General features: G+C 45.8%; 1 protein-coding gene across 3 annotated transcripts in view; it reads left to right on the top strand.

Moving 5' to 3' along the window:
* Nucleotides 1-13,916, top strand: part of ABCA1 (ATP binding cassette subfamily A member 1) — a 125,352-nt gene that overhangs the window by 40,716 nt on the left and 70,720 nt on the right. For all 3 annotated transcript variants that reach the window (XM_032860758.1, XM_032860760.1, XM_032860759.1), the window contains exons 6-7: nt 11,203-11,324; nt 13,393-13,569. In XM_032860758.1, coding sequence (XP_032716649.1) covers nt 11,203-11,324; nt 13,393-13,569 — 299 coding nt within the window. The remainder of the gene's footprint in view (nt 1-11,202; nt 11,325-13,392; nt 13,570-13,916) is intronic.

Genomic DNA, 13,916 nt, shown 5'->3' with positions numbered 1-13,916 from the left:
GCACCATCAGTGCTTCCTGCTTGGCTGGAAGCTGGGAAGTGTACATCCTGGGGCCGAGTCTTGGCTTCCTGGGTGGGCCATCCTCACATCCCTGTAAGAAGTTCCCAGCTCCTCCACTGTTCACTGCTTTAGCCCGTGGCTGCTCCCTCAGCCTCATCATGGCTTATCTGCTCCAGGACAATTCCTGTGCTTATGGAGGTGCCGTGGAAGTTCTCTTTCTCAGCTCTGACCGGCCCAGTGGAGAGGATTACGGGTGACGGGGGAAGGTTCTATGGTGTGGCTGGATACCAGATCCCCAGCCTCCCCTGTGTAAGAGACTCAGCAACTTCCATCCTTAGCCAAGACCTTAGCTCTCCAGGGGTCAGGCCCTGTCCCAAATTACAGCCACCCTACTGGTTTCTAACAGAAGCTGGGTAGGTGTTCTGTGGGACTTCAGAAGATCATCTTCTGGACCCGCTGAATCAGGCCAGTACGGGTAGGTGGGACAGTTGAGAGACGGCTTTCAAGCTGTATACACAGGGCTGGCAAGTCACGCAGTTGTGTGGGTGCCATGTATACTGCCATCCATGTGAATGACACTCCCCCTGAGAATTACACTCCCTGGAGTTGGGTATTGCCTGGCCTATGTGGCTTTTTGCTGTGGCCTGGAGGACTTATCTCAGCACCTCCCAATGAGGACTAAGATGACAACTGGCCCCCCACTGCGCCTGGCCCAGGGACTTCTGAAATGCCTTCTGTCTGGGATGTAGAGCCCAATGAAGCTTACGAGAACTTTTCTAGGAAAGAACAAGGAAGAGCTTTGGCCATTTTGTCACTGGGGTGGAGATGTCACTTTGGAAGTCATGCCACATCATGGAGATTGAGAGTTGGAAAGCGGCAGGCATGGAGGGGAGGTCTAGGGCAGGGCTGTGTGCACCCCAACATCTTGACCTGGGCCTTGAGTTTCTCTGTCTTGTCAGCTAGATTTTATATGTCAATGCCATAGGTGCCATTTTCTGTATGTCCACGGGGCAAATCTGGTTTTTTGGGCCTTTGTGATGTGGCTCTGTAAGATTTCCATGGAATAAGTCCTCGGGTTATGCTGGATTTTACTTAGGGAAATGGGGCCTAACTTTCTGAGTGTTGGATTTACTGGTAATACTGTGCTCTCACCCTGTGGACCTTTGATTCTGCTCTGATCTTTGAAGTCAGTCAAACCTGATCCCCCGAGGGCAGGGCAGGCTTTCGTGACATGGCAAGGTAGTTGGCTGTAGCAGGGAGTTGAGCGAAGAGGATATAAAACCGTTATCTTGTAAACATCCACTGGGTAGTACAATTTAGCGCTAAGTGAACACTTGGCAGCTGGCAGCCTTGGTTCAAATCCTGGCTTTTCTGCTTATCAGCTGTGTGACCCTGGATAATTCCATAACATCTCTGTCTCAATTTCCTCAAAATGGAGATACCAGTGAGCATTTAGTGCTGTGCTTGGCACGTAAGAGGCATCAGGCTTGTACTTTCGTTCACCACACGGAACTATCATCATGGGAGGTAGGGGAGTTTGTTCCTTTTTTTTTTTTTTTTAAGATTTTATTTATTTATTTGACAGACAGAGATCACAAGTAGGCGGAGAGGCAGGCAGAGAGAGAGGAGGAAGTAGACTCCCTATGGAGCAGAGAGCCTGATGCAGGGCTGGATCCCAGGACCCTGAGGTCACGACCTGAGCCAAAGGCAGAGGCTTTAGCCCACTGAGCCACCCAGGTGCCCCAAGTTTGTTCCTTTTTATGTGCAAGAAGGAGCTGAAGTTCAGAGAAACGAAGTAACCTGCCTAAAGCAGCATAGCTGGCAAAGGGAGAAAGAGGGCTGGAACTTCAGTCTTTTATACTTTGCTGTTACTACATCCTAAAGAGAGCAGCCCTGGGGTAGCCAGAAACTTCCAAGGTCACAGGATAACAGGCTATGGATGGCTGGCCTCAGCAAGGAGACAGGAGGGCTTCTGGGAGAAATACCAGACTTTCTCCACTTCCCAGCTTCACTGGGGAACAGGCATGGGTGGAATGTTCCCCAAGACCCATCTAGAAAGAACATCCTGTGACTCACAGCCATTTCTCCTTCCCTGCTCGAACCCCTTCTTTCCAACTGGACAGCCACCGAAGTTGAGGCTGCAGCCCCACACTTCGTTTTCTGCCCTTGTGGGCCCTCTGTGAGTCACCTTTTGGGGATATCTGATGACATATGTGTCAACATTATATCATCAGACTGGAAATTTCTTGAAATCTTTGCATGATTGCAATTCACGTTCTGCATGCACTTGTTGAAAGCTCTAATCTAGGGCCTGGGGTTTCATATTTTGGAATCTTTCCGACCTACTGTGAGGAAGTTTTCCCAGACCTGTCATGGCCAGGCTGTGTCCTGGAGCCTAAGCTGCTGGTTTCCATCCAGGTTGGGGGTCTGGCCCCGGCTAGGCTGTAACCAGGTAGACGCAGTGATGCACTGCTATGTTGAAATATTACTTGAACTAAATTGAATCAAAGGTCAACTTTACCCAGACAAGAATAGAAAATACAATTACACTCAATTACAGGACAGTACGTACCCTGCAACAGCAGACTGCCTTTAAAAAGTTGGATTGTTAACATCAAGAATGGTATTTCATGTGTCTTGCTTTTCCAGTACAAGATTTATTTACCCTGTGGGTGGGAAAGAGCAGTTTGGAAGTCCAGTGTGTTTCTAGCTGAAAGCCTCCCATTTCCTGTCCTCTCATCACTGTTGTGTTGAGGCACAAAAGAAAATCTTGGAGTGACACTTCGTCTAACAGATGAAGTTGCAGCAAATAATGATACTATTTTACATTTTAATACATTGTTACATTGAAGGCATAATTAGCAGGTTGGTATTATCTCCATTTTATTGATGAGGAAACTGAGGCTCAAAAGGGACATGTCTGTTGCCTACGGTCACAGAGTAAAGCCTTGACCCTAAGGCTTAGCATCTTTCCCCCATACCGTGCTGTCATGTTGCCTTATTCCAATACCAGGAAGCATGGGTGACATCATCCATTTTTTGATGCCAAAAATGTGATGAAATGATTTTAAAGAGTAAAGCGATTCATTGAATTCCCCATAAAGTAGAAAGAGCCAAAGCTTCTTACCCAGAGCTGATTGAATTCAAATTTACCACTTGCTTGCTCTCTGACCTTGAGCAGGGTATTAACGCCTCTGGGTCTTTTTCCACATTTGAAAAATGGGATGACACTTCTCGTAAGCTTGTTTTAGGCATTCTAGAAAAAGAATACATATAACAAGTCTGGTGCTCTGTAAATGCTAATCACCTTCCTCTGCCCACAAATCACAACTTTGTCCCTATCTTGATACATTTTATTTGTTTTGGAAGTAAGGAAAAGCTAAGTTATTTATACATTATATATATTAACAGTTATTCCTTAGTTCAGCCCTGGAAAGAATCCCCTCTCAGCCCTTACTTCATTGTAAACTCATCTTCCTTTCCTCTCCCGTGTTCCCTAGACCTCTCGTGGTCCTAGGGCTAGTTACAATCCCAAGCCGCCTGGTGTTTGGAGTATCTGGTTGCATTTACCAGCTCAACAGTGAGCACTGATGCCCCAAACTCTCTTCTTTCCAGCTCTTTTTCTCTCATCTCTTTCTCTTTGATTCAGTCTTTCCTGTTCCTGGACTTTGTGCTTTTCATACTTTTGGCCTCCTTCCTTCTCTTTGTTCTTTGCCTTTTCCAGGCATCTTCTCCCACCTTCACACCTCCCTGACCTTCACTAAGCATTCTCCATGCACAATGCTTTCAGCTCTTTGCTTACTTTGTCTAATGCTGTCTCTTGTCTCTACCTCTCTCTCTTCAGGCCCAGAATTCACGTGGGCCGACGTGATGTCTGTTATCTTTCATCTCATATTATCTTCATTTTCTGCTGGGCTTCTAAAGCCAGCCCAGCTGCCTGTTACCCACACTGCATCAGGAGTGCTCCTGGCCAGTGTGAACCTATCACCCTTTCCCCTTGGGGCTACTGTCTGCACTTGTTCTTTGGGGACCTGGTTGCTCTTTGGGTTCTTACCAGCTGACTTTAGTCCTCATTCCAGTGGCTACCAACAGTCTGCCTTGCCCACTTCTCAGTGAGATATGGATCTGCTACTGCCTCAGTAGATGTCTCTCTCCACTCCCTGATTTTAATGTCTGACTGTGGAGTTGCAGACAGGGCTGGAGGCTCACAGGTCTGCCCCCCTGATCCTTTCCCCATCTCCTCTTGGCAAGGACAGGGATCATGTCTTCATAGAGCATCTCGTTATTCCAGCCTTTAAGGAGCACTGAGAAATATTGCTCCTTTAAACCACAGTACTAGTATTTTGGGTTTAGTAGCCATTCCGTAGTTTGTTGAATTAATACAAGCTAATCCTATGTGTAAAATACTTTAAGGAATATGTGTTTTATAGGGTTAGAGTACTTCTGTTGGTCTCAGGAGAAGACTCCAGCTTCCCTGGCACTTGCCGCGGAGGGTTCAGGGAGCATAACCCTGAATATTCTGGTTTCTCTTGAGACCTCTTCACATAATTGTCACCTGTGACTTTGTCGACATTTGTTTTGAACTTGTTTAAAATAACCTGGGCTCCTAGTAAAGGTAAACCTCCATTTCTAGGAAAATGGAGGCTCAGAGAGCTTAGTGATCTCTCCAAGGCTACATGACTGGAAAATTCTGGAACTGTGGTTTGAACCAGGTTAGCCGGACTCCAGAACCTGAGACTGTTTGGTTATGCCTAGGTTATCCCCTCAGCAAGCCCTCACTGAAGTGAAGAATTCTGCTGTGTTGGGAACCCCAAACCCCAAAGCAGAGAGGTTCTGAGGCTGTATACACCCCAAGCTCCTGGCCCCCTCTCACCTGTCCTAAGGAGTCACCTAGGGAGCAGCTCACTTTGCTGCCCAGAGCCCCCATATTCCCAGAGAAGCCCCAATCTTCCCAGAGAGGAGGGTCCAGCCATCTCAAGGAAGCTGGGGGTAGCTATCCTTGTAGAATAAAGTAGAGCCCAACATCAGGAAGAAAAAGAAAAACGCTAACAACAAAAAATACCTGAGTGTGTTTGTTACTAGCCCTTGTGTAGCAGAGAAATGTTTTCAGGTTTTGTTTGCACGGCTGTACAAGCTTATGCTGAGTAAAGCCACGAGTTAGAATCCAGCCTGGTCCCTTCCAGGCCATTGCCCAATTGACAGGGTTAGGGCTGGGAGACCCTCCTGGGATCCTTTTAAGAAAAGTATCTGGGCCTTGGATGCCGATGTGCTTACTTTCTACGTCTTTTTTTCCCTTCTGCCTCCTCCACCCACTTCTCAAGCTGCTGATTGCTGTGGTTCTTTTTCATGTTGAACAAAAGAGACTATGGGGATCTTGAAACTTGAGCTGGGGACTGGAGGGCACTGACCGAGAGTAACCCCAGCCGGCTCCGCCGAGGGCTTCCCTCCACCGCCTTCCTGCTGGCCCTCCCTCCTCCTCTCGGGCCCTCCCCCTCCTTCCCGTTCCTCTGCTCGGCGGGAGAGGAGCAGAAGCCATGCTAAGTGGCCGAGAAAGCATCTTGCTGGGTGCGGGGCCTCTCCCCTGGCCGCAGTGGAAGTGTTTCCTTAGCTTGGTCAGTGAGGCCTGGCCCAGAGGATTGGCAAGAAACTGAGGAATCTGCCCTGTTCTTGCTCAGCCCACAAACACACGTTTCACTTATTTTGTTCTTTAGACTCCAAGATCCTGAATTGGTTTTTTTTTTTTTTCTTTTTCTTCTTTCCTTTGCCCTACCTTCCTGCACACAAGGCAAAGCGCCTGGGGAATAGAGAGGCCATGGTTTGCTCCTCCAGGTGGGACCAAGGAGGCTGAGTTGCAAGGGTGGGGTATTTTGGTCCATATTGGAGAGATTGCATCAGGAAAGCTCTCTTGGCCTTTTGATAGATAGTGACTCTGAGTCTTCTCTGTGGGCAGCGGGGACTCATGTTGAATTTACCAGTCCAGCTCCGTGATGACCATGCTCTGTGACAAGCATCTACACCCTCTCAGTTTCCGGTGTAAACTCTTGAGGGTCATCAGCTCTTTCCCTCTGAAAAGAGTGCTTTCCCATTCTTGATCTTGGTTTTCACAACAGCTTGTCAGTGGTGTTGGCTCCATTTCACATCAGAGGACACTGAGGCCCAGAGAGATAAAGGAAGGGGGAAAAACAAGGTTCATGGCTCCACACTTAGGAAAGAGCAAAGCCAGGACTTGAATTTGGATCCTCTGGTGCCTCCTCTGGTGCCTCCTCTGGGCTGGGCACTACTGTACTTTGAAATGACAAAGTCCTGGCCCTCGAGACTTTAAAAAAAAAAAATTATTTGTTTATTTATTTATCTGAGAGAGAGAGAGAGAGAGAATGAGCAGGGGAGCAGAAGGAGAGAGAGAATCTCAAGCAGACTTCATGCTGAGCACGGAGCCCTACACTGGGCTCGATCTCATGACCCCTGAGATCATGATCTGAGCCGGAACCAAGAGTCAGATGCTTAACCAACTCAGATACCCATGTACCCCTCTTCTGGCAAAAAGCTGTGTGCCTAGATGAGGGTAGCTCCATCTGCGTGCTGTTTGAGGGAAGCAGAGGAGGCTATTAGAGCACAAAGGACAGCCTCCTAACACAGCTTGAGGGTGGGAAAGTCTGGGAGGCTTCCTGGAGGAGATGACTCATGGACCAAGTCATTAATAAAAGGGGGCGGGTAGGTAGGAATTAGCTAGGCCAAAGGGGGAAGAAGGGCTGTTTTAGACATTTGACTTTCTCCATATTCTTGGCTTCTCCACTCATTTTCCTGCCAGCTATATAATAGAGAAAATGGAGACCAGAGGTACAAAGCCACCCCACTCTGGCCCCCACTATACTCCTTTGTCTTCCCTCGCCCATTTTAGTCCCCAAATCTTAGGTTTTGAGGAATCTTCTGTATGTTTATCTGCTTGTTGATTTATTTATTCGTTGAAGAACATTTATGGGCACCTAGTATGAATATAGCACTACAACTACAGGGTGTCCTGGCTCTGCCATGCTGAGGGATCGCCCCAGCCACAACCTCAAGAGATTTTTGGCCCCTTGTCCTTTTCCAGAATTTGGCTTCAGCTAATTCCCCCCTCCTTCCAAGCACTTACAGACAAGCCTCATCTTGGTCACTTGCATGACCTGTCTTCCTCATTCCTCCTCCTCCTTTACTGACCTGTTTCTTCATCTCGCTTATCAATCTTGAAAGTTCCCCGAGGGCAAGAACTGTGTTCTTAAGCCTTCTCATTACACTTCACTTTGGTACATTGGTAAAGTTTAGTGAAAGAAACCCTTCTCAGTAATCAAAAAATTATCACCATTTTTTGAGCATGTACCATGAGCCAGTTTTTCACTATTCATGTTTTACTGACGGTGATCTCCAATCTTCCCATCTTGGGAAGGTGGTGATACTGTTATCCTTACCTCTTAGATGAGAAAAGTTGGTTTCAGGAAGGCAAAATGCATTTCTCAAAGCCACAGTCAATAAATGGCAGAGTCTAGCATCAAAGTTAGGTTTTCCTGGCCCCACATCCCTGGTCTTTGTACCACTCCACTGTTTCTAAAATTCTGATACCCGGGTGTGGGCTCTGGAGGTTCTCATTTGATGTCGGGGGCTGTAGCCTGGGCATTGGAGTTGTTGTAACACTGCCTATTCGAGTGTAACAAGAGCCAAGGTTGAGAAGCAGTGCATTGCCTCACATTGCCTTTCTCTGTCCATGCTGGCTGTAGCTGTTGGCAGTGGTACGTGAAACTAGGTCCACGTGTGTGGTACGCACGTGACCAGAATGTACTCCTTGGTAGCCAGGGATCTTTGGCCCGCCCTGCTGCTCCCCCACCCAGCGATCTCATCACCCTGTGCACATGCACTGCCAAGGGCTGTTGACATTTAGGTCGGCCTCCTGGTTCTTCTGTCTCACCCAGGGGTGTCACTGATAGGCGGTTTGAGTTTGATCACACCCAGCTGTTCTCGTCCTCAGAGCCTGTTGACCTAGCAGAAGAGTCTTATAAACACACCGAGTCTACTTGCTGGTCTCAAGAGTATTGCTCATGACCTCGACCCACTGCAAGTGCAGGCTGGGTCGTCCTCCCACACTTCAGCAATCCTACTATGGAGCGAGGAGGCTGTAGTGACGTTCCCGAGCACAGTGTGCACGCTCGGCTCCGGCTTTTCACGCTCGGGAGGAATTTGTGGTCCCCGTGGCTGAGGAGGGCCGACTCGTGTGTGTGTTCTGCCGGGGCTCAGAGATGTCTTTATTTCAGAGCAAGGCAGTGGAGACACAGCTTGGGTGAAATGTCCTGGCAAGTAAATGGATACAGATCCCAGCTCTACTGACTCCCATTGTGTTGTTTTCCCCCATTGTTCCACAATGGTCAGTGTCTGGCTTTTCATGCCGGGCTTCACTTGAAGCCACCAGGTTTCCTACCTTCCTTCTTGAAAGCTACGATTGGGGTAAACAGCTGGCTGTTACTTTGTGTCCCTGGGAATATAACACAGGGATCCTGTTTACTCCTGGGTTGTAGCCTGGGGGTTGTCCTGATATCTCTGGGCCCTTCTTGGTCCTACTCGACTGAAAGAAAATCTGATACTGCTGAGATACTTCTCGAGTCTTCCCAGCCCTGATCTCACCTCCTGGTATTTATGATCTAGCCATCATTCTTTGTAATGACCAGTAATTCTTTGCCAGGCTTTGATCTGGGCACAGGGATACAAAGATAAAACACATATCCTGGGGGCAGCTGACTGGCTCAGTCTGTAGAGCATGTGGCTCTTGATCTCGGGGTTGTGAGTTCAAGCCCCATGTTGGTTCAAGCCCCATGTTGTTTGCTTAAAAACAAACCAACCAACCCACATACACATATTCTGTATCTCAGGCATAGTCTAGTGGAGATAATATGGAAATTAAAAAAACATTCCTTAAAGTGTGGTCCCCAGACTCCCTGGATTAGGAGTATAAGGAATGCTTATTAAAATGTAGACTCCTTTTTTGGATACTTTTTAAAAAATTTAATTTTAGTTTTTCAGTGTTCCAAGATTCATTGTTTATGCCCCATACCCAGTGCTCCATGTAATATGTGCCCTCCTGAATACCCACCACCAGGCTCACCCAGCCCCTCCACCCCCTTCCTTCCAAAACCCTCAATTTGTTTCTCAGAGTCCACAGTCTGTCATGGTTCATCTCCCCCTCTGATTTCCTCCAATTCACTTTTCCTTTCCTTCTCATAATGTCCCTCTCCCACTCCCGATCCACTATTTCAGAGTCTCTGGGAATTGGGCCCAAGAAACAGCATTTTAGTATGCCCCCTAAGTGAATCTTAGGTGCCTTGAGGTTTGGCGACTGCAGGAGTGAGTGCTGCAGTAAGAGTATAGTGTCCTATGTGATGGCCACCACCAGGCTGGCGTTCATGAGCAGGAGGGCATCTTCTGAGGAGAGACACTAACTGGGCAAGGAACAGCTTCTTGAAGGTGTCGTGAAGAATACCAGGTGTTAGTATGTCAGGTGTAACCAGACAGTCATTTCTTTATAGGTGTGAATCATGCTTAACTTACCCTTTCTATAGCTCTAAATTATTCAAGTTTGCTTGAGAACATGCCTGGATCTGGCAGCAAAGATGAGAGTCTGGTTGGGCATTTGTGCCCTCCTTCTGCTTTATCTATGCACGTGACCCCCCCTTCACCCCCAGGATTAATTCCTGTCCTCTTTAAGCCTCATACTGTAGCCCCATTTCAGATCAACCCTCTATTTTGCTTCAGTTAAATGATTGGGTTTGTAAGGTTTGCCCCCTAGAGGTCTGTTAGTGCCTGGGTCTGTGGGCTGCCGTTTGCAAATGAGCATTGCCTAGTCACAAGGAAAGGGTGGACTGGTTTTCTCTTTATTGAAAGAAGTTGGGTTATTAAGAGAGTAGGGGCAGAAGGAGAAGTGGACAGTCAAATGAACTAGAGCAGGGAATATGGTAGCATTTCAGAGTGAGGGGACTCCCACCTAACATCTGGTCAGAAACCTCTCATTTTGGAGAAGCCTGAGGTTCAGAAAGAGGATATGAAATGCCCAAATGACACCACAAGTCACAGACTCCAACTCCAGGGACTAAAATTCTGGATTTCTGGCCCGTGCTCTTTCTGCTTCACTACACTGGAATGTACCTGGAGGGTTTATTTTTAAAGAGATTCTTTATGAAACCCTGCAGCCATCGAGTCATTTAGTTGGGTTGATTTTTAAATATATGCTTGTGTTTTCTTAAAATCTAGCAGACCTGGGCTTTGGAGCTTTGTATCATGTGTTCCATGGTTGAAATTAAAATGAGATCACATCTGTGAGAGTGCTTTGATATGCGTAACACTCTCCTCCAGTGGTTCTCAAAGGGTGGCTTCCAGACCAGCATCATCTGCATCACCTGGGAGCTCCTTGGAAATGTGATTCTCTGGCCTCATCCCAGGCTGGCTGATTCAGAAACTCTGGGGGCGGAGGCAGAAAATCTGTTTTAACAAGCCTTTAGATGATTCTGTTGTCCACTCAAGTTTGAGAACCACTGTTCTGCATCAAGAGGAAGATCAGCCTCCCTGGGCTTATGGGTCTAAGGCTTTAAGTAGCTCCGGTGTTTAGCTGAGGTGGCATTTGGGAGACAGGAATAGTAGTGTTAAGTTCACAAATCTCAGATGGGATGGGTGAGATCACTTAAAAGTTTTGGCTTTTGGGGTGCCTGCGTGGCTTAGTGGGTTAAAGCCTCTGCCTTTGGCTCAGGTCATGATCTCAGGGTCCTGGGATTGAGCCCCGCATCGGGCTCTCTGCTCAGTGGGGAGCCTGCTTCCCTTCCTCTCCCTCTGCCTGCTTCTCTGCCTACTTGTGATCTGTCTGTCAAATAAATAAATAAAATCTTTAAAAAAAAAAAGTTTGGCTTTTTCCTTGAAAAGAAGGAAAGGCTGTGTGAGCGTTCACACTGTTTGAGTCTAGGAGCACACTTGGAATTTGGTTCTATTAATCTACAGAAATCATACTTTTCATCTCTCCTGTAGGGCAAAGCTCCCTGAATGTCATTTTCCTGTATGTTTCAGCCAGAAGCCTGTGGTTATCAACTGGTTTAAAACGAGACCGTCGATATTAAGATGTTTTCTCCAATTGTCTCATTGTCCTGACTTTTTTTTTTAACTTATTAAATGAAAATAAAATACGTTTCTCGACAGGCTTGAAGCTTCAGGATTTCCTGGTGGACAACGAAACCTTCTCTGGATTCCTGACTTACAACCTTTCTCTGCCAAGGCCTACCGTGGACAAAATACAGGGGGCCAATGTCAGTCTCCACAAGGTAAGCTGAGATGTTCAGCTTCCTCAGTGGGGCTGATGGAAGTTATATTGTTTAAGAGTGTCTGGAAAGAAATGAATAAGCCCCTGTTTTGGTTATGGTGCTGAAGGAGGTTATTAGCTCAAGTTCAGCTTACCCATTTTTACTTCTCTGCTCAGGCTGGCATTGCCAAACCATTCAGAGAGTGGAATGTGCAACCTGGGGTCGTGGACCAGCTGGTTGAAATAAACTGATTTCCTGCCTGTCAACTGGCATTTGTTGATACCTTCCCACTAGAAAGGGGGGAAGTGAATTTAAGTTAAGATGAATTAAGCATTTTTTAAAAAATTTTCACAATTCTCAGACCATAACCAGAGTTGAGGATTATTGAACAGAGCAGCTGTCTATAAAACCCAAGACAGGAGATTTTAAAAACTTAATGCTTCTTTTAAGGATGGATAAGAAAATTATATAAGGAGAAAAAAATGTTTTTCCCTTAATTTGTAAAACCAGGAAGTAATATTGGTGTTTATATAGAATTTTAATTGTAGATTCTTAGAAAACTTCCTTTGGCATAATTAAATATCATAGAGCTCCTGTGCAGTGAGTAACAGACCCAGGTTGTATGGTTATCGATTTTCTGAGAAGCTTCCCAAGTTTATTCTTTGGCAGAAAAGGGCCCTGCTTCTTTACCCTGTCTCACGTCTACACACTAGCTTATCTTTATAGTAAGCAGAAGTAGTGGAAATGTTTATGCCTGAAAATAAGATCTTTGCTTTACATGATGTAGAATTTTTAAAATTAGAAAAATGTGCTTACTGCTTTGCCCTTATGAAACTAGGAAAATATGCCTTGTATTTACCAGTTGTATGGTTGGGAGATGGGCCAAAGACAGCAGGCTTATGAAAACAGTTGCATTTAGCACAATTTCCATTTCTCCCTGCCAATTTTGTATCTGCCATATCAGATCAGTTTAAAATGAGGGGCATCCTAAGTGTGGAGGTTGTCCTTGCGTGGTTTTAGGGTCTCTCTGTAATCCATGCTCTCAGACCCAGATACCGAAGGTAGGCTAACAGCAAGGACTACTTGGGGAAAGGAGTAAAACTGAAGGGCACTTGCATGTCTAGTAGTAGGTGAAAACTTCATGGAAACCGTGGCAGGCCCAATGCTCTGCAGTGTTAGAAAGCTACACAGGCCTGGAGCGGCTTTGGTCCATCACTCACACTAGGTTGTACTGCAAGGAGGTCAAGCCACACTAATTTAAACTAACAGTGGGAGGTAATAATGGAGTAATGCAGAATCTGCACCATCCGTTAATTCCACAGGTATTTACTGTTGATAATGTTTCAGTATTATGGACTTAATGTGAGCAAGAAAAGCAAGCCCCTCTTACTGAATTTGCTGTCTCATGGGCAGGAAGGACCATGTATAAAGAGGTGCCGTCTGTTAGGCCCAGGAAAGCTAATTAAGTAGACAAAATATGGCCAAGGAGAGGCTCTCTAGGGGGTCTGGTATAATGAATGCATAAGAATGATTTACAGTTGGCCTTTAATGAGGCCTTTTCATGAGAGGCTTGGCTTTCTCATACTCTGCTCTGGGGCAGATAAAATGAAGAGTTCCAAATTCTAAAATTGCTTCAACATAGTTTTCCGCATCTGTGAAATATCTATCCCTGTAAGTAAATAGTATGAATGCTTTTTTGTCCCCATAATTCAACCCAACCCCCGTTTAACATATCACAAGTTCCAAAATAATGAGAATGTTTTTCTCTAATAAAATAATTAAAATGGTTTCAGGAGTTTAGACTTGCAATTCCTATTTCCTGAATTATGTGTCCCATTCTTTTGAGAAAAAGATTTGGACTCAGGATTTCCTTTCATAAGGACAAGAGTGTGGGAGTTGATGAGCCAAATACAACATTCAGATTTTAGGTTTCCTATCAAATTGTGCCTTGATACATTCCAAAGGTCCATAAAGAGATCTGATGCATTGCACTATTGTGACAGTGTCCATTCTTCAAAGCTGTCTTGACCCTGCCTCCCTTCTTTGTAACCCAGTTTTGCTTGTCTTTCTTTGCATAAAATGCTTCCAGGTATTTTTGCAAGGCTACCAGTTACATCTGACCGATCTGTGCAGTGGATCAGAATTGGAGGAGGTGATTCAGCTTGATGAACAAGAACTTTCCAAGCTTTGCAGCTTGCCAAGGGAGAAACTAGATGCAGCAGAGCAAGTGCTTCGTTCCAACATGGACATCCTGAAGCCCATCCTGGTGAGTAGGCCTGCCTCGTGGAGAAGCTTCAGACACTCGTGCTTTTGGAATGTGAACATTTTCCCTGGATAACATAACTTTGTTTTTTTTTGTAGAAACATAGGGCTGGCTGGGAGTTTGAGAGGTAATTTAGCTCAGTGGTATCCTGTTCTTTTAAACCTCTGGGACTTTTCCCAAAGGGTCAAAGGGGAAAGATTGAGTTGGGTTTGCCTTTGAGTCTAAGCGTAAGGTCCTTTGTGACTGTTTCAGAGAAGACCTGTTTTTTATGTTTTTTTTTTTTTAATATTTAAATATTTAATTTTTTTAAATATTAAATTTTTAAATTTAGGGTTGAGTATAGTTCCAGA

The sequence above is a fragment of the Lontra canadensis genome, unplaced genomic scaffold (genome assembly GCF_010015895.1).
Source record: "Lontra canadensis isolate GAN:19392208 unplaced genomic scaffold, GSC_riverotter_1.0 scaffold19, whole genome shotgun sequence".
Lineage (NCBI taxonomy): Eukaryota > Metazoa > Chordata > Mammalia > Carnivora > Mustelidae > Lontra > Lontra canadensis.
Note: the sequence above shows the minus strand (reverse complement) of the source record. Positions and strands in the feature narration are given on the sequence as shown.